The 24034-nt window shown below is 37.2% G+C and overlaps 1 protein-coding gene across 1 annotated transcript in view; it reads left to right on the top strand.

The window, feature by feature from the left end:
- LOC124252890 (inositol 1,4,5-trisphosphate receptor type 3-like) overlaps positions 1–24034 on the top strand; it is a 169861-nt gene that overhangs the window by 132432 nt on the left and 13395 nt on the right. Inside the window, 13 exon segments of the mRNA XM_046686568.1 lie at positions 873–1166; positions 1844–1920; positions 1922–1946; positions 2639–2794; positions 6582–6683; positions 8109–8144; positions 12334–12402; positions 13212–13238; positions 16680–16788; positions 16923–17041; positions 19164–19333; positions 21950–22042; positions 23882–24033. Coding sequence (XP_046542524.1) covers positions 873–1166; positions 1844–1920; positions 1922–1946; positions 2639–2794; positions 6582–6683; positions 8109–8144; positions 12334–12402; positions 13212–13238; positions 16680–16788; positions 16923–17041; positions 19164–19333; positions 21950–22042; positions 23882–24033 — 1429 coding nt within the window.

Here is a 24034-nt window from a genome sequence, read left to right on the forward strand (position 1 = left end):
AGCTGGAGACTGACACGACTGCCCCTCATGTCGGATTATGTGGTAATCGCTAATTTAGTTATCCAGTATCTTTTGTTAAGTAATTCACTTCCAGGGACCGTGAGAAGACGTTTAGTTAAGCGGTATTGTTTACTTATCCGAGTTTACTCAACTGGACTCTAATAGTGATAATTAATGAAGAAATTTGCCGGGACCAAAGAAAAGTGTTTACTTCTCAGGTCTGTTTAGTTAAGCGGTCTTTACTTAGGCAGTTTCCACTGTAGATAATTAATTATCATTATATATTTTCTGTACTGTAACTTTGTCTATCACTGAAGTGGGCTACTGTGTCTCACTGTGATATATATGGTTGTCAAACTAAGGGTAATATCAAAGTATTGTATGACAGTTGCTATGTAAGTATTGTAACAGTATGTACTTTATCAAAAGTAACTGACAGACATCAGATCTAGGGAGCAGCCTGGGTTTGTCTGGCGCAACTACATTTTTCAGCTTGCACCAAGTGCAAGTGAGATCAGGTTCCTGAAATCGCATCCTAGATAAATCAGAAGTGTTTAGTTGTGGGTTTAAATCCTTGATCGTGTTCTAGGTTTGTCTTGGCCAAACCTACATGACAAGATTTCACCTATGAGGAACTTGGGCTTTTCTCTCATATCAAGAAAATTTGTTCAAAGCAACAGTTCGAACCCAGTTCATTCATGTATTCATTCATGTATTCATTCATGTATTCATTCATGTATTCATTCATTCATTCATTCATTCATTCATTCATTCATTCATTCATTCATTCATTCATTCATTCATTCATTCTTTTGTCATTCGTTGATTTGTTCAGTCGGTCCTTTGTTCATTCGTTTATTCGTTGTTCACAGGACATGGACGAAGAGGAACTGATGGCCTTGACAAGTGCTGCCATCTCAATGTCAGATGAGCTGGACTTCAAGGACGATGGTTTTATAGAACTTGTGTTACGTGTGCTCGGACTTATGTGTGACAATCAACACAAGGGCCTTCAGAACTACCTCAGGGAACAACCGGACAATATCAAGTCTGTGAATCTAGTTGCCGAGACAACAAGGTTCCTCAATATATTGTATTCAAGTATTTCGGACAAGACGGCACCACTTTTAGTGCAGTTGTTTGACACGCTTGTGGAATACACATCGGTGAGTCAATGGTGGATGATTCTAACAGATTCACAAGTAAAAGAATGATATACATATATCACACTTGCTTGGATTTTAACGCTAATTTTGTCTCAGGTCTTTTTAAATAGACTGATGAATTATCGATACCCTTCCTTGGAGGATAAAAAGAAATAGAGTCAAACTTCACTTTTGCAGACACTTGCGTTTTGTAAACTATCATCTACAAAAAGGAATTTCCAGATGGCTGAATCCTTTGTCATCTAACCAGAGATTCCTCCCTTACCAAATTTTTTCAGAAGAAGAATTCTGCGTTCATTTTCTCAATAATCATATGTGGATTAATAGGTACTGAGAAATGGCATTTCTATTAGATAGTATGAAAAATATTTGATAACATTAAACAATTTGCAAATGATACTTTATAAACTTGTACAAAATTACAATTGTCTGCTCCAATATATATATATTTTCAAAAGGTCCATAATTTTGGACAAATTAACTGTTTATGGAAGAAAGGAGGAAGTTGTTTGTGAGAAAATTATTCAAGTGAAGACGCCTTTCATCTGAAAATTTGTAATAATGAATCATAAATATTATACACAAAATGGAACTTTGTTTGTTTCCAGGGTAACTAATCATTTCCATTGCTGTATTTGCATGTTGCTATGGTAACTGACCTTGTCATATGTTTCCAGGGTAACTTCCAGAACCAGTCTATAGTGTTTGACAACAAGATCTCTTGAAAGTACATCAACCACATACTCAGAGTAGGTGTACAAGAACTGCTCGCTAGAACAGGTGATATTTTCCTTACAGCTATTAACATTGATCTGAATAGATTGCACCACCTCCATGATAAAATGAACAGATCACACCCCACCGAGTGGAAGGTCAGTGGTTTGATCCCAGCCTTGTTATTCCAACCTATGTTACAGGTGGAACTTGTTGTTGTTATATTCAGTGTTTACAGGGTGCACACAGACTGATCGAGTCAGTTTTGTTTTACACTGACTGATCGAGTCAGTTTTGTTTTACACTGCTCTCAGCAATAGTCAAGCTATATTGTGGAGGTCTGTAAAAAATCAAGTTTGGACCAGACAATCCAGTGATTGATACCATAAGCATCGATCTACGTAATTGGGAACCGATGACATGTGTCAACCAAGTCAGCAAACCTGATCACCTAATCCCGTTACTCGCCTCTTAAGACAAGCATGGGTTACTGAAGACCAATTCTGTCATGGATTTTCACGAGTAATCGCCTCGCAGGGATTGATTTAGATGTAATGTTAAACTGCAGCATGGTATCTCCATCTGCAATGACTGTGAAACAGCCATTGGTCTGGACTACTTCAAGCAGTCACAAACACCACACACATACTCATACCAAATGTTGTATTGCACTGAGGAGTTGCCTCCCTTTGGATCTGCCATTAGTGGGTTCAAATCCAGATTTGTATAAAGTGTACCATTTCTATTACCTTGTCTAGGTGTACACCCTGAAGAAGTCAATCGCAACTCTGATTAAATCTCTGACAGAAGAAAACCCACCAGAGAGAGATGACGAGGAGGATGTACTCGCAAAGTGTAAGTCACATGGTTGTAAACAGCCAATCAGAGCACTACAAGATAGTGATGATGTCGCAGTATGGGCATTTCATAAATGTATTGTAAATATTTTCCTGAATTCTTAACAATTGGGGTAGGCATCTGTTCCACCTATTATCCTTAAATTTATGTTATGAAATTTCTGTATGTACAATGTTTGAAAGAATATCTCCCACTTTAGACAGGGCATTATTATTTTTATGTGTTTCACGTGAGCCACCAAATTCTGAACATGGGTCGGTCGGTCAGAGGAAAAACAAAAACAACTTAATAAAGACAAAATTATCTGAAAAAGGTTCTTGATTCTCATTTATTGTAATTCTTATTACAATTTCTTATGCTCTTTGACTTGTGACAGCAACTGATTTCAAGATAAACATTATATATGACGATATGCTTTTGGAAATGAAAAAAAGAGAGAGGTTTTTGGGGTGGGTGGGGGGGCGGGGGCAATGAAATTAGAATTGTCAGTCAGGCGCATGAGAAGTACATAAAACAAAAATGCTGCCCACATATTCAGTGTTGCACTCTAAGAAGCACCCCTGACCAACATGTTGACCGAAGTGAAGGCACTTTTCAAATGCCTACAGCTAAGGCCAGCAATTCACAAACAAGTCCATTATTCTTGTGTACACTGCAGTTTTCTTCACAAAAGGACTGCAGTTTAATTGCCAAGTTATTGATTGTTATATTTGCTTAGTTATCAGTGCTGAAGGTAATGAAAGTTAGGACTTCATGGTATACCGGTATATCGCAATACGCTTTTCAAGCGATACATATTGCAATATTTTTTCCGAGAACGGTATATTGGGTAGAGACGATATATGAAGTTTTTGTGATTATCTTTATGGTTTAAATTACAATTTACACATACTTTCATTCACAACAAATGTTTTCCTTCGTTATTCAATGACAAAACGGCATGCTGTAATACTATTATAAATCGTATAAACAATAAAATAAAATCCCTGACTTTGCTACCTAATTTAGAGATTGCTGTTATCAGAACCATAACATGTATGTTTAGTGACTTATGATGTAGAAAATAGAATCAACATGTACAATTAGTGTCACTCACTATCAAACACTTAAGTTCCCCATATATCGTAATATGTATCACAATACTGTTACACAAATCACAATATATTGCAATACAATTTATTTGCCAATGTACAGCCCTAATGAAAGTATTAACTAAGTTAGTTGTCTTCACCTCCATCATCTATATCATGTAAGGCTTAACAAGCAACTAAGCAACACCCTTTGTCTGTTTTTTTAAGTCCCAAGGGCACTTATTATGGCAAAATGGTATATAATTCCTTTAAAATGTTATTGACTGAATGAAATTAATTTTATGAAATTTTAATAGTTGTAATTATTATACTTTAAAACTGAAAATAAAGTTACTGATACAAATAGAATGTGTTACACAATGCCATTTAGAAAGTGGTCAAATGTAACATATGTTATATTTGGGATTATTTTCTTTTAGTGTATAAATTCTAGTATACTTTTGGGGGTCCTATTCGGGATTCAAACCACACTTTCAGAGTCAGGCACCTAATCACCAAAGGCCAAAGGCGTCTGACTTTGTGTGCTGGCGATTAGGTGCCTGACTCTGAGGGTGTGGGTTTGAATCCCAGATGGGACTCAACCCCAAAAGTACTAGAATTTGTACTTTACTAATGTTACAAATAGAATGTGTGTTAATGATGAAAGGAGCATATCATGTGCTCAACGAAACGGATTCTTGATGAACTTCCAAATATGGGTTTGTATGATTGCACTTGACCGTTAATTCAAACTGAAGATATTTCTGTAAAACATTATGTGGATAAACTTTGTTCACCTCACTTGTGTGTACACATGTAGTTTAGTTTACAGGTAGTTTCTTGCTTTTAGTGTTTTAGTGTGATCTGTAGTGTTATCTGTAGTGCTTCACTATGGGTCTTTGTACTTCCCTTCAGAAGTCATGACTTAGTTATTTGGAACTAAAATTGTCTTGTCTTTTGATGATAACTGTACACCAGCCAATTAGTTAATGAAACCTGTATTTTTCACGGCCTTATATGTCGTCATTACAAATTTGTACTTATTAACAGTTATACAGCAATGACTATCATGTTCTAATACTCTTAATATCCGGGAAGACCTGGATTAGAATAGGTCTTCAAGTAGACATCCTTGTCTAAAGTGGCGACTAACCGGATTTGGTGACCAGACCTGCACCATATAAGTAGACGCATGTTCTTTACGTTAATCACTGGATGTTCTGGTCCAAACAAGATTATTTACAGATTGACGTCACCTAGGTGGAATATTGCTGACTCTGCCATTAAACATCAAACGTAAAAACTTAATGTCAAGTTCTCATTACTTGGTGTCATGTAGAACAGTCTGTGTCTTGACCAACAATCACATAACTCCCATAATTCAACACGGACTGCAATTTTGAGAGTGCTTACATCTCCTTCAAAATGTGGGCCCACATTGCAGTCTGTTCGAGAATGAAGACAGAGAAAGCATGAAGTGTCAGTGATAAAAAAATCTACATCAATGATTATTGCAAGACTTCATAGCTGATACTAAATCATTACAAATTTGAACATGGCATTCCAACCTGGCCACAGAAGATCTCATGCACAGACATGACTATATTATAAGAAATTGTTTAGAGGTCGAGATGGTTGAGATAGTTTTCACAGATATTAGGAATACAGGTTGTAAATTTTTGTACATGTTGTAAATACAGGTTGAAAAGCAGGAATCAATAGATGAATTCTCTGTTGCAAGTGTTTCGACCAGTAAGTCTTCTTGGTCTAATGTCACGTTGAATGTCTGAACTGTATACAGTTCCAGGTAATGTGGGTCGGTGTTGTGTTACCTGATAAGGCCTCACTTTATTGATAGTTTGGGTTTGTGAGAAAAGACTCTGTGAAAGATTTGGACCAGAGGGGGGGAGATAACTGGCAGGAAATATTTTCATGCTAGCTATGATCACCAGAGGACATGTCAAATTAATAGGTCAAACTTTTCTGATGTGCCAGTTAATGTCAATTTACTCAAGGCTATAAAAATATGTACCCCCAAACAATTGATAAAGTGAGGACTCGGTTGAAAAATGATGAACAGCCACTGAGGTTGTGTTTTACCCCCTCCGGATACGTTGTTGATTGGTTTACCTGATTGGTTTGTTCTTGTACATAAGGGTTTACTTTTCTACCTGCTAACATAATAATTGGTTACCTTTTTACCTGTTAAGTTGATGATTGTTATGTTTACCTGTTGAGTTGATGATTGGTTACCTTTTTACTTGTTGAGTTGATGATTGGTTTACTGTTTACCAGCTAAGTTGATGATTGGTTTACTGTTTACAAGCTAAGTTGATGATTGGTTTACTGTTTACAAGCTAAGTTGATGATTGGTTTACTGTTTACTCAATGAGTTGATGATTGGTTTACTGTTAACCCCATGAGTTGATGATTGGTTTCCATTTACCCAATGAGTTGATGATTGGTTTACTGTTTACCAGCGAAGTTGATGATTGGTTTATTATTTACCCAATGAGTTGATGATTGGTTTGCTGTTTATCAGCTAAGTTGATGATTGGTTTATTGTTTACCCAATGAGTTGATGGCTGGTTTACTGTTTACCCAATGAGTTCATGGTTGGTTTACCTTTTGCCAAAGGTTTGATGATTTGGGTTGATTGTTTTTATCCCTCTTATGCAGTGATCATGTAAATCATGAATACTTTCTCTCTTGTTACACTGTTACACCTCCATCTTGGATTGATAGCATGACCTGTCAACATGGACTGTTGCAGAGCTATGCCAGAACTGTTCCTGATCTGTCTTCCAACTACACCAGACCTACCCCTCAACTATTCCACAACTTTGCCAGACCTCTAACAGACCACTCATCTCAAGTACTGAGCTTATTACAAACCTATACATGCATGCTAAAGATTGAAACTAAAAGTGACCACCTACATACATAGCACTGACCAAGATACATATTCAGTTCATCGTATCCCAATTACTTAAATCGATGCTCATGCTGTTGATCACTGGATTGTCTGGTCCAGACTCGATTATGTACAGACCGCCGCCATATAGCTGGAATTGTGACAGTAAACAACAAACAAACAAACAAACAACACAGCGAGGTCGATCAGTCTATACAAACAAACAACACAGCGAGGTCGATCAGTCTATACAAACAAACAACACAACGAGGTCGATCAGTCTATACAGGGAAGTATGATTTGATCACTGATGAAATTCCACAGTATGAGCTGTTCCTAAATCCCTAAATGACAGAATTTAGGGTCTATCCCCTCAAATGCTCATTTGAGGATTCACACAAGTATTCTTCCTTTCTCCTCCTCTTCCTCTTTGGATTGTTGCCAATACTTCCAATCACTGGTTTGTCTGGTCCAGACTCCAGTGTTTAGAGTTTTACAACACTCGATCGATCGATTAAAACAACAACACAACGATGGATTGTATAAGGCAAGTTCTAGAGTTCTAATGATGACATAAAAAGTCAATATAAAAAAAATTGAGAGAATATATAGAAAAGGTTAGGAAATGAACTGTTTTCAGATGTCTTCATGCATTTGGAACAGACTGTGTTAAAAGGAATAGAGTATATATATAAGCATGTTGCTTCCAGTCCTTTCTACATTTTACAGTGAACCCTTGTTGATCTGGTCCCTGTTAATGTGAAAACTTGGCCTCCCAGACAACTTTATATGTAGAAAGCAACACTGGCCTGTTATCTGTCATTCCATTATTCCCCATGTGTATCAATCTGATTGATATAACTAATAACGGCATTGTCCAGATTACCGAGGTTACTCTTTATTACAAACTTCTGTATCCTGTGTGAACAGAAACCTGACCAAGATAAGACTGGTAGCCCAGTTGTGTAGATCAGTGCTCATGATGTCAATCACTGGATTGTCTGGTCCAGGCTTAATTATTTAGACACCCGTCATACCGATGAAATATTGCTGATTTAGGCAATACACAACACATGCAACATCTGATATAGGTATGACTGGTTGTATTCAGCTTCCTAGTATAGACACTCCTCATGATGTCAATCACTGGATTGTCTGGTCCAAAGTCAATTATTTACAAATGATTGTCAATATGCTACAATATTGCTGTGCGGCACTGAACAGCAAATACAACATATGTATTCAGCCTCATGCAAATAACTGTAAAATTGCTGATAAAGTTTTAAACAATATTACCTCACTAACAATGTAGTTTAGTTAATATCCGCCGTTATCCTCCTCCGTTATCGTGCATCCCATGACAGACTTCCTTGTGTTCACTTACAGAGCAGTGACATTAGATTCCGTCGGCCGACGTGTTGGGTAAATTTTGTGTCAATGTTTTGTTGGAGATGGGCAAATAATATGCCATGTGAGGCATGGATCCGTTGGTTATGGCATTTTGAAATGTTGACTAACTGCTTACTTTTGCAGATAATGTTCTGCTTAGTTTCCATATAGCTTCTGAAAGATTGACTTCATTTACAGTGATTCAGCGTTTTTTGTGACCTGTTTCGTGTATAAAATGTTTTTAAAATATTTTCTCCTTTGCTTTCTGTTTAAGAAATTTAAATGATCTTTCTTGAGCTAAATTTCAATATCATTGATGTTGTGTGGCTTTGTACGCTTTTTGTCCAAACAATTAAATGATTTCTGTTAAATGATTTTCGCTGCATCCTGCTAGGCTTGTATGACACTGTAACTGAAGTCAATTGTTGTATATAGCTTGTTTATTATCCTCCTTGATGTTAGTTTTGTAGTTATCTGTTTTTTTCCTCTCTAACCGTATTTTCCATATTTGTTTTATTGACTATGTGCTTACCTGCTTTCGATCCTTAAAAATCGTTGTCAGCTGTTCAATGTTTTAGTTGGAATACGAAATGCAGGAATCTCCTGGCTTGGATGGCTTTGGATGTCCCAGATACAGTCTCATGTTAAGACTCATTTCAAATCTGCCGCAGGGAAACTCTGGTGTGAAGCCCATTTCTGGTGTCCCCCACCGTAATATTGCTGGAATATTGTTACAAGCGGCGTAAAACTAAACTCACTCACTCACTTGTAAAACTCTGAAGCTCACTCCATGATCCAGGAGCCTTAAAGGGGAAGTGTACACGAAAAATTCATGTTTTTTCTTATGTGAACCAAAATGGAATTTTTTAATTACTTAATATCAGTGTTTGAAAATATACACTAATTTTTCTTACAATGAGTGTGTAACCCGCACTATAAGTGCTGAAATGTTATGCCATTATGAGGCCTCAGTTTGCCGAGCTAAACAGGCCAGAGTTACTGCCCTTTGATTATGACGTAATTGGTGCCAGCTGATTTAAACTGGTCTCCTGTCTAGTCCCAAAGCCAAACGATGTAAATTCTGACATTAATCACGCGAAAAACACGGATGTAAAAAAATACTTAAAGAAGCATTAGAACTGACAATGTAAGCAGCAACATAGAAATGATCGTGGGTGTATTTTAATTCATAACCTGACCTCAATGGAAATATCAAATATGTATAACAATGTTGACGATCGTATGACATCACTATCGGGAAGCCGACTTTCTCAAAATGGCGTGCATGATCTTTGTGATGTTCTTGGATATGGTTTCGGCATCAATGTGAAGAGGACGGACATATATTGTACACGATTTAAATGTAGGAATGTACCAAACGTAGAATGCCTTCACATTCACCTATGGCACGCTAGATGTAGTGCATATGTACGTTCGAGTTTTGGAGAAAGAAGTTGATTGGAAAGACCACCGACTCAGGTTGAATGTTATACAATTTGGTTAAGTGGTAACACGTTTTGTACAATGTAACAGCTGGTGTGGAACCAACCACATAGCCAGCTGACGGCCAGGCAACAGCTGGATTAAAACAGTAGCCTGCGCATCGAGACACAAGAACCACACCTATACCTGCACTACGTGAAATGGTTCTAATAAGGTCTAACGACGTCATTCGTTTATCATTTGGGCACCATTGACGTCATTTCCAAGGGACATAAGCCATGGTGTGTTCATTGTGGACATAGAACATTAGGTTAATGTGGAAACTTTGAATTGGTATAACTCAAAAAATATATTAGTTACTTCTGATATCTGTGTTGTTTTGGCTATAAAACAACTTGACAAACATTTCTTACGATGAAAAAGTGGAAGACAAAAAGGTTAATTTTCGTGTACACTTCCCCTTTAAGGGGCGGTAGGGTAGCCTTGTGGTTAAAGCATTTGCTCGTCACACCGAGGACCTGGGTTAGATTCTCATCATGGGTACAATGTGTGAAGCCCTTTTTCGGTGTCCCCTGCTGTGATATTGCTGGAATATTGCTAAGAAAGCATCCATACTTACTCACTCACTCAGAAGCTCTGACTATGATTTGAGACCACTACAGCAATTTGCATTTCAAAATTATTTCTGATTTGCCTCAAGTGTCTGTGGTACTAAGTGATACTTAAATATTCTCAAAGTTTCCATTTGGTCCTAAACTTTGAGATATTGAAGATCTAAAAGTCACTGCCATTGAGATTCTCTGCATTTCAAAAGTAATTTGTTTATATTTGTTATTTACTGCTAGCTTTTGTGTCATGTCTTTAATAATGAAACCAAAACTGCTTTATACTGACATTATATAGTGGTGGTTTTCCTAATTTATAGTTGTTCGACAGTAATCTGCTTTTGACACAGTCAGCTTTAACCAACTCTAGATCTGCTTCTCTTTAAGAATATATATGTATGTGGTTGTCATAGAAACAATGACCTACATTGTATTTTTTTATTTAAAATTTTCTAAAAATGAATGTTTTTAATATATCCTCGAGTCATCTGTTTTCGTTCAACATCTGTTTTCGGTCGCCTGTTTGCGTGTTTATTTCTCGAGGTTATTAGCGAGATATTACGTCACCAGACAGGTTATTTTTGGCAGGAGGTCGACTGCTTCAGCACTGACTAACAAAATGATTTGTGTGAAATTTAGGAAGGTACATGATTGCAAACACATGTAAATGTTACGTTTTAGAACCAAGTTTACAAATGCATAAATTTTCATGTAATCAAAATGCTATATCTAAAATATCGTCAGCTCCACCTTTTCAGTATAGCGCAAGCAGCTCTGCTTGTTTATGGTATGATGTATCATTATCACATGACATATACAATGGCGTTGCCGGGCCGTGAAAAAATATATATGGAAACTGGATAGGGTCATCTCTTATTACGCATTTTCCAAAATACTCATTTAATTTTCGAAACTCCAATGAATATTTCTGTGTCATGGGCCCAGTGTACTCATCCTGCATGATGTGTTTTGGGTCCACCTCTGCTGTGCACCTCCGATCGTGTAGTGAGATCTTCTGATGAGTTTTCGTGCCCTTGTCAGCGAACCCGGAGGAGTGAAACATGCCTGGACATGTGATGTAACTAGCAAAGTCTTATCATGATTAACTTTCACATGAAATTATTACGCACCATAGTTTCTAATAATTATTATTGGAACTATTACAAATATTCTTTTTTTGGACTGGATGTTTATCAACTTTATATTATAAAAATATCAGCATAGCACTAATACTGCACTTAGATTTCTGTTTTCACGGAGAACCCAATGAAGTGAACGAAAACAGATGACGTCACTTCCGTATTCACGATCTGTGCGTAGCGAACTATGAGGCCTGCTCTGCGGGTGAAACACGAGGTTAATCCGTCAGATATTTGAATATCATAAATAAATAACAAACAAACGAGGTAGGTTTGTTTATTGTCGATTTATTCATGCACTTTATGTTACGTTGGTCGGCAATCCTTACATGACCGAAAACCGAATACACAAGGATATATAATGTCCAAATGTCTGTGATTCTCTGTTGAATTAATCTTTTCAAAAAATCAATTTTGTGTATTTACTTTGTGTACCATGATTACTGTTGAGTAAAATATTGACAAAATGTTTAAGATTCATTGTTTGGATGACAATCTCTATGTGTTATTGTTAGACATTATGAATTTCTACGTAACAAGTGCCTTAGATGAGTGTGTAGTGCTAATCACCTGTGTCTATTACTACGTACTTTCACTACTCTAGTGTTAAGTATTACCGTTTCCTCACCATATAGAACTATAGCTCATAGCTGCTACATGCACTGAATATACTAATTCTGGAAATGAAGGATTACTCTGCAGGTACTATACAGAGTTGCCCCCCTTCACCATTCCAGGATCTAATAATCATAGCTTCAAATCCCAGATTCTTTCTGATCAGAATTCTTGTCAGTTAGCCATTATTGATGTTTTTGTGCCTTGATATTGCTGGAAATTGCTTAAAGTGGCGTAAAACCAGACTCTCTCACTCACTCACTCTCTCACACACGTGTCTGTCAGCACCATATCCTTTTAGTTGATGTAATCTTATTGGTAAATTGGACATTTTTCACTGAGTCTTTTCTTGCACATATGCTGGCACACTGTTATATGACTGCAGTACTTATAACATAATCACCTGATTGTCTTCCCCAGGAGGTGATGGAGTATCTTGACAGTGATTCTGTTGTACAAGCCATGGTGGTAGCATACGGTGACATCAAGGTGAGCTTTCTTAATCAAATAGACCTGTGAATGACCGGGTTAGAATATTGATCTTCAGTAACCCATGCTTGTCGTAAGAGGCGACTAAAGGGATCGGGTGGTCAGGCTCACTGACTTGGTTGACACATGTCATCGTATCCCAATTGCGCAGATCGATGCTCACGCTGTTGATCACTGGATCGTCTGGTGCAGACTCGATTATTTACTGACCGCCGCCATATAGCTGGAATATTGCTGAGTGAGGCGTAAAACTAAACTCACTCACTCACTCACTCTTAATCAAATAATTAACTAAATGTTATTGAAGTATTTTGTTTAAGATTTGTTTTAATCACATATATGCATTACACCTTTCCTATAAAACATACAGAAATTTCATATGAGAAAGGTCCTTACACTGGATTGTATAGAATTGTATCTAATAATGTAGTTTCTATAAACTATTGTTATTGTATTTATCCTATTTAATTTTTGTTTCATCTTCTGGTGTAGGTTGTAAGTACTAAGGCAAAGGTTTACTGTTAAAAATGCAATGGATTAAAAATTTAATACTCTTGCCGTGGCACAGAAATATTTGGAAATGATTCACTTTTTGATTTCATTGATTATTTTGTGGTATTTTTGTGAATTGTACTAACATATCCTTTTGTCGGTCATACATGTTGCTGGTAGGATTTAGAACTTGTGGTGGTAAGTCTGAGTGTACACTGGAATGAATTCATCATCATAATTGTTAGTTGTGAGGAAAACATTATCTTGTCATGACTCTATATCATTGATCATTGTGTGTATGTTTTTCCATCATGTAGGATACTTCTGCCATGCATGTCAGAGAGGTAAAAACGAAGATATTAATTCATTTAGCTGTGTATCATTGCCACTTTCATTAGGAGCACTGGATATCGTATTTACACAAAACACTGTATTTATCTTGTCAATACTCCGCCTGGCGCAAAGTAATACTTAAAATATCAATGCAATTATGGGTTAATATCCTAAAGGAAACCTTAAGTATCACATATTTTATAATATTTTCATAATATTTCACAGTCTTTGAAATTCGGGCTTGTCTGTTAGCCCAAGACAACTAATAGTGTTGGGGGCAAGTGAAAATCTTGTCATGGTAGTCTTCAGTGGTATGTAGGATTTGAGGGTTATTTGTCTGAACCATCTTCAGTGTTTCAACTTTGCTACAAATTTGACTTGAATAAAAATCACGGAAGATGTAATTTAGTAAATATATTGTCTTGTTCAAGGACAAGCTACAAACTCTGAGAACTAGTGACATGAGATTCACATAGTCCTTTGAACTTGTCTAAAAGGGTGAATTTCAAAGGCCGAATTCATAACAACTTATTAATGATGAAATGATATTTTGTCTGGAAAATAATAACTTGTGGAAAAGTATGAAGACACAAACACATCGATATTCAGTCCATATTGTTTGCAGGAATATCTTATCCTTCACTTGATGTAGGGGCAAGGAAAAATGTCATCAGAAAGAGATGTCATCCATAAATGTTTCATTCTTCATCCTCATCCAGTTAGAGATCTCAGTCAAAATATTATTCATCATTAATGAGTTATGAATTTAACAGATATTTTTTAAGAAGAATTTCTTCAGCTTCTAAATGCCAGTCAAGGAGATGTAGGAAGTATATTTTGACTCCCCATCATGTTGATAGAAGAACATTTCAGTTGGATAGCAGTGCTCCAAATGGAACTGACGTGTGTCTAGCTATATGTTTGTTTATGTGTTGCATCCAGTAATCTCTGTCCTCATCTGAAGTCCTCATCCTGTATTATTTGTATTGTCTTTGTGAACATCATCTTTGTGTGTGCCATGTATTTGTCTGTTTTGTCGGAGAATTGTCGTTCTGTAATGATTGTCATTCTTGTCATCAAAACTAGATCCAGTTATTTCTGCTCAAAGATTTTCTCAGTTACAAAATACCTTTAATTACTTTTTTAAAATCACAATCCTGTTATGTTCAGAGTCTCAAATATATCAATGTATCAAGATGTTTCTTTATAACTGGGGTAACCCAGTGGTTACAGCGTTCGATTGTCACGCTGAAGCCCTGGGTTCAATCTCCACATGGGTGCAATGTGTGAAGCCCATTTCTGGTGTCCCCTGCCATGATATTGCTGGAATATTGCTGAAAGTGGCGTAAAACTAAAATCACTCACTGACTTAATACATGGACGATGCATGACCTTCCCTGTGTCCCCTGTGCAATCACAACATACTGTTTGGCACACTCCTTTGGTGCACTTATCCTGCACTTACCCTGCAATTACCCTGCATGTCAGTGCTGCACTTTAATCCTTACAAAAGCCGAGACACCTTTTCTATTAAGAGACTCATCATATATAACAAGGAGGTTTAGGGTTGATGGATTTGATGTTATTCTTAGCTACCTGTTAAAATTTATCATGAAAATAGTGCTATTATGAGCCTTGTCCGTCTGTCATTTTTACTTTTCTTGGTTTCCATGGAAATGCTTCGGACTTAGTCTCAAAAGGGAGGGGTTGGCTTCATTTCCGGAGCACAACTCGAAAACCGTTTTATTTGTTTTTAACAAGATATATTAAACAGAACCTAAAGTGGTGCCTTTTGATATAATTTTGTCATTTTTATTTTTCTTGGTTTCCATGGAAATGCTTTGGACTTAAACGCTTTGGTCTAAAAAAAGGAATCAAGCTGGACTTTAAGTAACTGTTAGATGATTTGTTCTTTCGAATATGTGGGGGCCGGGGGAATATGTCATCTTCTGATGACTCTTGTTTCATGTTAATTAAAAATTCCTACAGAGATTGTTTTTTTTATTTTTCAAAATATTTCTTTGCACTCTGTTGTGGATATTTCATGAACAGTTTTACCTGAAAATATTGCTGTAGATGACAGAAAATGTGGTCAAGGAAGTAGGACATTTGTGGACGATGTCAAGACTCTGTGACTGGTTTAATAATAGCGTGAAGTAGCAATACTCTGATCCATGTTGAATCAATGTATGTCATGCATTTGCTGTTCATTTAAAGCGTCTCCCAACCCTACTTGTCATCTGATACTCTCTGCCATGTCTTTCCTCTTTGTTGTGTTGTGCGGAGTTTACAAAGCATGTGAAATAAGTGTATATAGGTTGTACCATAAATAGTCTCTTTGAGAGGTCATTACTTATACTACATCTGTTTGCTTGTTTGTTATTATATTTGAAAACATGCTATTAAATAGTGATAATATGTAATAGTTATCATGATAATTCATATTTGTATATTTGATAAAAAAAACGACTGTGGAAATTTATGTATTTTGTGCTAATTATCATTCAAATGAAATAGGAAAAAGACAATCATTTTTGCATGTCAAATCCAACCTCTTCAGGCTACTTGTGGTACTAGTGCATGCAGTTACTATTTGATTACAACTAACTTCATAAATTCAGACTTGTTGCAAGGAGAGATAGCACTGATGTTTTCATTATGATTAAGGATGGGAGGGATGGGTACAGCATTCACTTATAATGCTGCAGACATGGGTTTGATTCCCTACATGGTTACAAAGTATGAAATCCATTTCTGATGCCCCCGATGTGATATTGCTGGAATATTGTCAAAAGTGCCATAAAACCATATTCACTATCATGATGAAATAAATGATAATTTCAGATGATAAATGTTCATCTATGACAAATATTACCCAAATGTTTTACAGTTTTGGTTACTATTGAGGACACATTTACATGGATTTAACAAGTTTCTCTAACTGAAAAAAGTCTGTATTCAGAGGCTGACATTTTCAACTGACTTCTTGTTTGATATTTCTTGATGGGGGAATATGAGGAGGTGTTCTTGGATGAAAATGCTTCAGTACAAATATCCATCATCATCATCATCATCATCATCACCATCACCATCATCATCACCATCAGCATTAATCCGGGTTAAAATTGGTCTTCAGCAACCCATGCTTGTCGTAAAAGGCGACTAACGTATCGGATGGTCAGGCTCGCTGACTTTGTTGAAACAGGTCATCGTATCCCAACTGTGTAGATCGATGGTCATGGTGTTGATCACTGGATTGTCTGGTCCACTCTCGATTATTTACAGACTGCCGCCATATAGCTGGAATATTGCCGAGTGCAACGTATACGTATCATCGTCATCATCATCATCATCATCATCATCATGTTTTACCGATCGAAATATAATGCAGAAGAGAGAGAAGTTGGGTTGTCATCATTACAATCACTATTATTATTATCTTTGTTCTCTAGAGAACAACGGAAACAGCCCAGCTTGCCAACCTGGTGAGTGACGTCGGCTTTGCGTACTACCACATCCTGTGTCGCATGATGGATCTTCACGAGGAGATCACTAAACCCAGTAAGTCAATGCCTTGTCCGCCACGTCCCTGTTTGTGTCTCTCACACGACAGACATCTTAATGCCTGAAACACATTCATCGTCTACATGCTTATCAGTGCATCTGCCTCAACGTGTCCGTGTCTCTGGTTGCAGTGCTGATCAAGACACCAGAGAGTGAGATTGCATGGACCTACTTCTTTGACAACACCCTTTCCATTGAGGTTCTGAAGGAAGACATCCTCCAGAAGATCTACTTCCATGTCAAAGACAAGGTAAGAGGCCACTGCCAGATTTATAACATAAGAAAATGATATTATTGATAACTACTTCTTGTTTGTTGCATATACCAACATATATACGTACAGACTGTAGATTGTTACTTTGGTCATTTCTTTCATGTACGGAGGCAGCCATCTTTAAAAATGGCTTTGAGAATGGTGGTTACAAATGTTTGGAATCCAGACATCCAATCACTGCACCTCATTTGGTCATATTCCAGATGTATCTGTCTGTGGTCTCACTGTGGTCTGTCAGTGTTTGCCCAACTGGTTTTAATCACAAGTTGTGCATAGGATATTTGTAAAGAGCGCTCCAAGGAACATAACTTGGGTTTGCTTGAAATCATTTTCGGCCAGTAGAGTGCGCAAGAGTCTGGATTACACAATCTAGTGACTGACATCAGAAGCATCTATCAACACAATTAGGATACACAGGGTTTTACATAGCTCTTCGAACCTGGAGTCCTGGGGACTCCGGGCATATGAATTCTGAGAGTCCGTTTCCAAAATTGGGAGTACATCAATTTGCATGAAATCAATGATCATGGATGCTTCCCATTTGATAGTGGTTATGTTATAATGTGTGTTACTTTCAATATCATTCGAATAATGTTTTAATATGGGATATTACAAACTCAGAAAGTTCTTTCCCAGAAAAAAATGATATTGCGTCCACAAGGACGCACAGGATTTTAGTTTGGGGGTACTTCATCAAATTTCTGCGTCCAATATGCAGGAATCACAGGTCCCATAAAACACTGGACACAACACAGCAGTGAGGTCAGTGAGCCTGACCACCCAGTTCTGTTAGTTACTGGTCAGTCAGGGTCACTAGCTTGCTCTACACAAACAGGACAAACAAACAGTGGATCCAGGTGTAAAGATGGGGCACTTCTCCTCCTGAGAAAATGTTTACTTCAGATCAACAAGATCAAAGCCAGAGATAGAAACATGTTGTCTTTGAAGTGTGCCACATGTCACTCATAATATAGCTTAGATGTGCTCTTTGACATTGAAGTGTATAGACAACAGCTGAACTACTGATCCACCTTCCAAGTCAGCTAGTTGAACCCCTTCCTTGTCAGTGATTGGTCATACCCTTTCTAGTATGTAATAATACCCTTGCTAGTATGAGATAATACCTTTTCCAGTATGTGATAATACCCTTTCCAGTATATGATAATACCCTTTCCAGTATGTGATAATACCCTTTCCAGTATGTGATAATACCCTTTCCGGTATGTGATAATATCCTTTCCGGTATGTGATAATATCCTTTCCGGTATGTCATAATACCCTTACCAGTATGTGATAATACCCTTTCGAGTATATGATAATACCCTTTCCGGTATGTGATAATATCCTTTCCAGTATGTGATAATACCCTTTCTAGTATGTGATAATACCCTTTCCAGTATGTAATAATACCCTTTCCAGTATATGATAATATCCTTTCCAGTATGTGATAATACTCTTTCCAGTACCGGGTATATGATAATATCCTTTCTAGTATGTGATAATATCCTTTCCGGTATGTGATAATATCCTTTCCGGTATGTGATAATACCCTTTCCAGTATGTGATAATATCCTTTCCAGTATATAATATCCTTTCCAGTATGTGATACTGTGAAGATCTGGGTTAGAATTGGTTCTTCAGCAACCCATACTTGTCAGTAGAGACAACTAACAGGATCAGGTGGTCAGGCTTGCTGACCTTGTTGGCACAGGTCATTGTATCCAAATTATGAAGATTGATGCTCATGCTGTTGATCACTGGATTGTCTGGTCCAGACTCAATCATTTACAGACTGCCACCATATAGCTGGAACATTTGCTGATTGCAGCTTTAAACAACAAACAAATCAGTCAATCAATCTTCATTCTTTTATTACAATAATATATTACAAGCTTTATATATTTAACATTAAGCCTAAAAAGTATGTTTAGTGCATGTTCCATCAGGTACCAAACTTCCTTCGACCATGCCATTATGTCATTAAGTTTGTATTGGCACTGAAATGCAAAGAATTTCCCGCCATTTCTTTATTATGTCCTGAATTATTCCATGTGAACCTTTTTTTCTACTTGTTGAAACACCATTATTCCGTGTACAGAACGTACTCCGTGAGGAAATTAAGGAAAAGTTCAAGTATGATGTGGACAGGTCATCGCCTAGCAACAAGCTGCGAGACTTCATGGATTGGTCTCAAGACATTATCGCAGACATCAAGTACCAGCGGAAGGTCCATGCAAACCCTATGGCCCGTTTGTTTGTCCAGAGCTGGTCAGTAATTCTTGCCATTGTGTAGGTATAGAAACTGTTAAGTCAACAGATATGCATGAATTCTTGCCATTGTCTAGGTATTGGAATTGCTAAGTCAGCAGATATACAGGAATACTTGCCATTGTCTAGGTATCAAAAGTGCTAACTCAACAGATATACAGGAATGCTTGCTATTGTCTAGCTATTGAAACTGCCAACTCAACAGATATACACGAATACATGTACTTGCCATTGTCTAGGTATTGAAACTGCCAACTCAACAGCTATGCACAAATACATGTACTTGCCATTGTCTAGGTATTGAAACTGCCAACTCAACAGATATACACGAATACTTGCCATTGTCTAGATATAGAAACTGCCAACTCAACAGATATACACGAATACTTGCCATTGTCTAGATATAGAAACTGCCAACTCAACAGATATACACGAATACTTGCCATTGTCTAGATATAGAAACTGCCAACGCCAACAGATATATACACGAATACTTGCCATTGTCTAGATATAGAAACTGCCAACTCAACAGATATACACTCTAATACTTGCCATTGTCTAGATATAGAAACTGCCAACTCAACAGATATACCACAAATACTTGCCATTGTCTAGATATAGAAACTGCCAACTCAACAGATATACACAAATACTTGCCATTGTCTAGATATAGAAACTGCCAACTCAACAGATATACGAATACTTGCCATTGTCTAGATATAGAAACTGCCAACTCAACAGATATACACGAATGCTTGCCATTGTCTAGATATAGAAACTGCCAACTCAACAGATATACACGAATACTTGCCATTGTCTAGATATAGAAACTGCCAACTCAACAGATATACACAAATACTTGCCATTGTCTAGATATAGAAACTGCCAACTCAACAGATATACACGAATACTTGCCATTGTCTAGATATAGAAACTGCCAACTCAACAGATATACACGAATGCTTGCCATTGTCTAGATATAGAAACTGCCAACTCAACAGATATACACGAATACTTGCCATTTGTCTAGGTATTGAAACTGCCAACTCAACAGATATACACCGCGAATACTTGCCATTGTCTAGATATAGAAACTGCCAACTCAACAGATATACACGAATACTTGCCATTGTCTAGGTATTGAAACTGCCAACTCAACAGATATACACGAATACTTGCCATTGTCTAGATATAGAAACTGCCAACTCAACAGATATACACGAATACTTGCCATTGTCTAGGTATTGAAACTGCCAACTCAACAGATATACACGAATACTTGCCATTGTCTAGATATAGAAACTGCCAACTCAACAGATATACACAAATACTTGCCATTGTCTAGATATAGAAACTGCCAACTCAACAGATATACACGAATACTTGCCATTGTCTAGATATAGAAACTGCCAACTCAACAGATATACACGAATGCTTGCCATTGTCTAGATATAGAAACTGCCAACTCAACAGATATACCACGAATACTTGCCATTGTCTAGATATAGAAACTGCCAACTCAACAGATATACACAAATACTTGCCATTGTCTAGATATAGAAACTGCCAACTCAACAGATATACCGCGAATACTTGCCATTGTCTAGATATAGAAACTGCCAACTCAACAGATATACACGAATGCTTGCCATTGTCTAGATATAGAAACTGCCAACTCAACAGATATACACGAATACTTGCCATTTGTCTAGGTATTGAAACTGCCAACTCAACAGATATACACGAATACTTGCCATTGTCTAGATATAGAAACTGCCAACTCAACAGATATACACGAATACTTGCCATTGTCTAGGTATTGAAACTGCCAACTCAACAGATATACACGAATACTTGCCATTGTCTAGATATAGAAACTGCCAACTCAACAGATATACACGAATACTTGCCATTGTCTAGGTATTGAAACTGCCAACAGATATCAACAGATATACACGAATACTTGCCATTGTCTAGATATAGAAACTGCCAACTCAACAGATATACACGAATACTTGCCATTGTATAGATATAGAAACTGCCAACTCAACAGATATACACGAATACTTGCCATTGTCTAGATATAGAAACTGCCAACTCAACAGATATACCGCGAATACTTGCCATTGTATAGATATAGAAACTGCCAACTCAACAGATATACCACGAATACTTGCCATTGTATAGATATAGAAACTGCCAACTCAACAGATATACACGAATACTTGCCATTGTCTAGATATAGAAACTGCCAACTCAACAGATATACACGAATACTTGCCATTGTCTAGATATAGAAACTGCCAACTCAACAGATATACACGAATACTTGCCATTGTCTAGATATAGAAACTGCCAACTCAACAGATATACACGAATACTTGCCATTGTCTAGATATAGAAACTGCCAACTCAACAGATATACACGAATACTTGCCATTGGCTCAGTCTGGCATGTGCTGACTCATCACATATTTTTTCACCTGCACTCTTGCGCCACACACAGCCAATCCCAAGTCTGATAACCTTATTCTTGAGATAATTGCCACCATTAGGGATGTGTCCTCACCTTAAAGTTCCTTTAAATTTGGACTGCTATTTTTCTTCTCCTTGCAGGCCATGGGTGAACATACTAGTGATGATCGTGTCTGTCGCTATTGCCTTTCTCGTATTGGTCACATGGCAAGAGAACCCTGCCAACGCTGCAGAGTAAGTGATACATTGTCCCTTTTACCATGGTTACCCGGAAAACATCTACCAATCACAGCTTGAATCCTATACTCTGCCTGACCAGTTTATTTTTTTGTGTCTGTTTTTTCAATGAAAGATATTGATTCTATGATGTTCAGCAACATGACAGAGACAAAAGGTACAAGTTTCACACTACTTGATTGGAGTTGTTCCAAGGTCAGACTTGAAGGCCAAGCATCATAAAGTGATCTTATCTTGTATACCTGTGTCTGTTTTATATGGGCTTACCAGAGCCCAGCTGCACAAACAATCTTCAAGCTACAACAATTGTGACTTCAATATATAAACATGCCCTTATAACAGTCTTTTTTCTATTTTGCAACTATGAAATAAAGACTTATTGTCCCTCACGACTTGCCTGAAATCGATAATTGAAACATCCAGGCAAACAGCTTCCAAACAGAGAATACTTGCCATATATCGAATGTAAAGAATTACTCCGTACATCGAAAGCTGTCGCAAGTGGTGTTGTCAGTGTTTGCCAAACTGGTTTCAGTCACAAGTTGTGCATACGATATTTGTACAGAGTGCTCCAAAGAACATAGCTCTATGGGGTTGACAGTTCGCGTGAAATAATTTTCGGCCAATAGAGGGCTCTAGAGTCAATTTAATGCATTAACGTTGCATTAATTCATTTGAAGTTTTTAATTCAATATTGTAATGTAAATACATAATTTTGGGGGGAATAAATTATATGGTAGCTTCCCTGAGGGCTGATAGTTAGTATTTAATTACTAGTTGAATAGAATGACTATATTTGGAATAATTAGAATATAACAAAGAGAGACCTTTATGATTATGTTTTTTGTAATGTAATTAAAACCTTATTTTCAAGGGATTCTTTTCAAACAAAAAATCAAATGTAACATTTTTAATGCTTTTTTACAAATACATTGCCCCCAAACTTTACTGTCACCTCATTCATAAGAGTAGGTTGAATAGAGTCTCTGAGTAGATACAGAACTGTAACCTAAATTCGTTGATAACCTTGATTAGTGGATCACGGTAATTACCATGCTACCTCAGTAAATTAAGTCTCATTATGATGGCACGGCGATACTTTTGATGTACACACAGTGCCACACCTAAGCTGACAAAAGGTTCGAATATCTGCATTACACGTAAGTACACTAAATCTAATTGTCCAACACTGAGATAAATAACCCAAGATCACTATTGCCACCAATACCAAGTTTTATCTCTACAATATGTCAAGTAAAAAGATTTGTTAGCACCAACCTTCTCACATCTCGTCATCTGCTTTCCTAGGTGTCAATACTTATTGCAATGGACTGTCGTACACAGTGATACATTTTAACCGACTACGTAATCCACGAAACAAGGTGACATCACATTTTGTGGGAACACGAATGGGTGATGATTGCATATGGCATCCGTAAACAAACGTTTCATTCATGGGTGAAATATCTGGCATTTTAAAATTCGCTGAATCAATGAATAAAATAATCAGTCAGTATACAAAATGAAATTGTGTATTTAAAATATGATTTTCACCACACTTCCCTTATATCCACGAATCACGGTTCTGTGAGTGTATATATATATATAATTTTGCAAGAAACAAAGAAAATTTTTACATTGAAATGGAGCCCCAGTAAGATGGGAGAAAGAAAGGAAAAGCATCATTACAGACAGGGCGGAGTTGATGAGAAGATAACGAGGTTCAACGACTGTGAGACTCACTCAAGCTTCTACTGTGAGCTTGTTGACATCTTCATTTAAACATTGATATAAGTGTATTCCCTCAGATTGATTAACTGACTGCTTTGCTTCCAGTGCTGTCCCCAGAACAGACAAATGGACTGGCGCCTACTACATGACCTTCATCCTCGGTGGCATCCACAACATCCTCTCCCTGATGATCGTCATCAGCTACTTCATCTCCAACCACCCACCTTCCAGGGATAAAGGACTTCAAGGCTGTGGAAG

The sequence above is a fragment of the Haliotis rubra genome, unplaced genomic scaffold (assembly GCF_003918875.1).
Source record: "Haliotis rubra isolate DU_JTF1 unplaced genomic scaffold, ASM391887v1 Scf529, whole genome shotgun sequence".
Lineage (NCBI taxonomy): Eukaryota > Metazoa > Mollusca > Gastropoda > Lepetellida > Haliotidae > Haliotis > Haliotis rubra.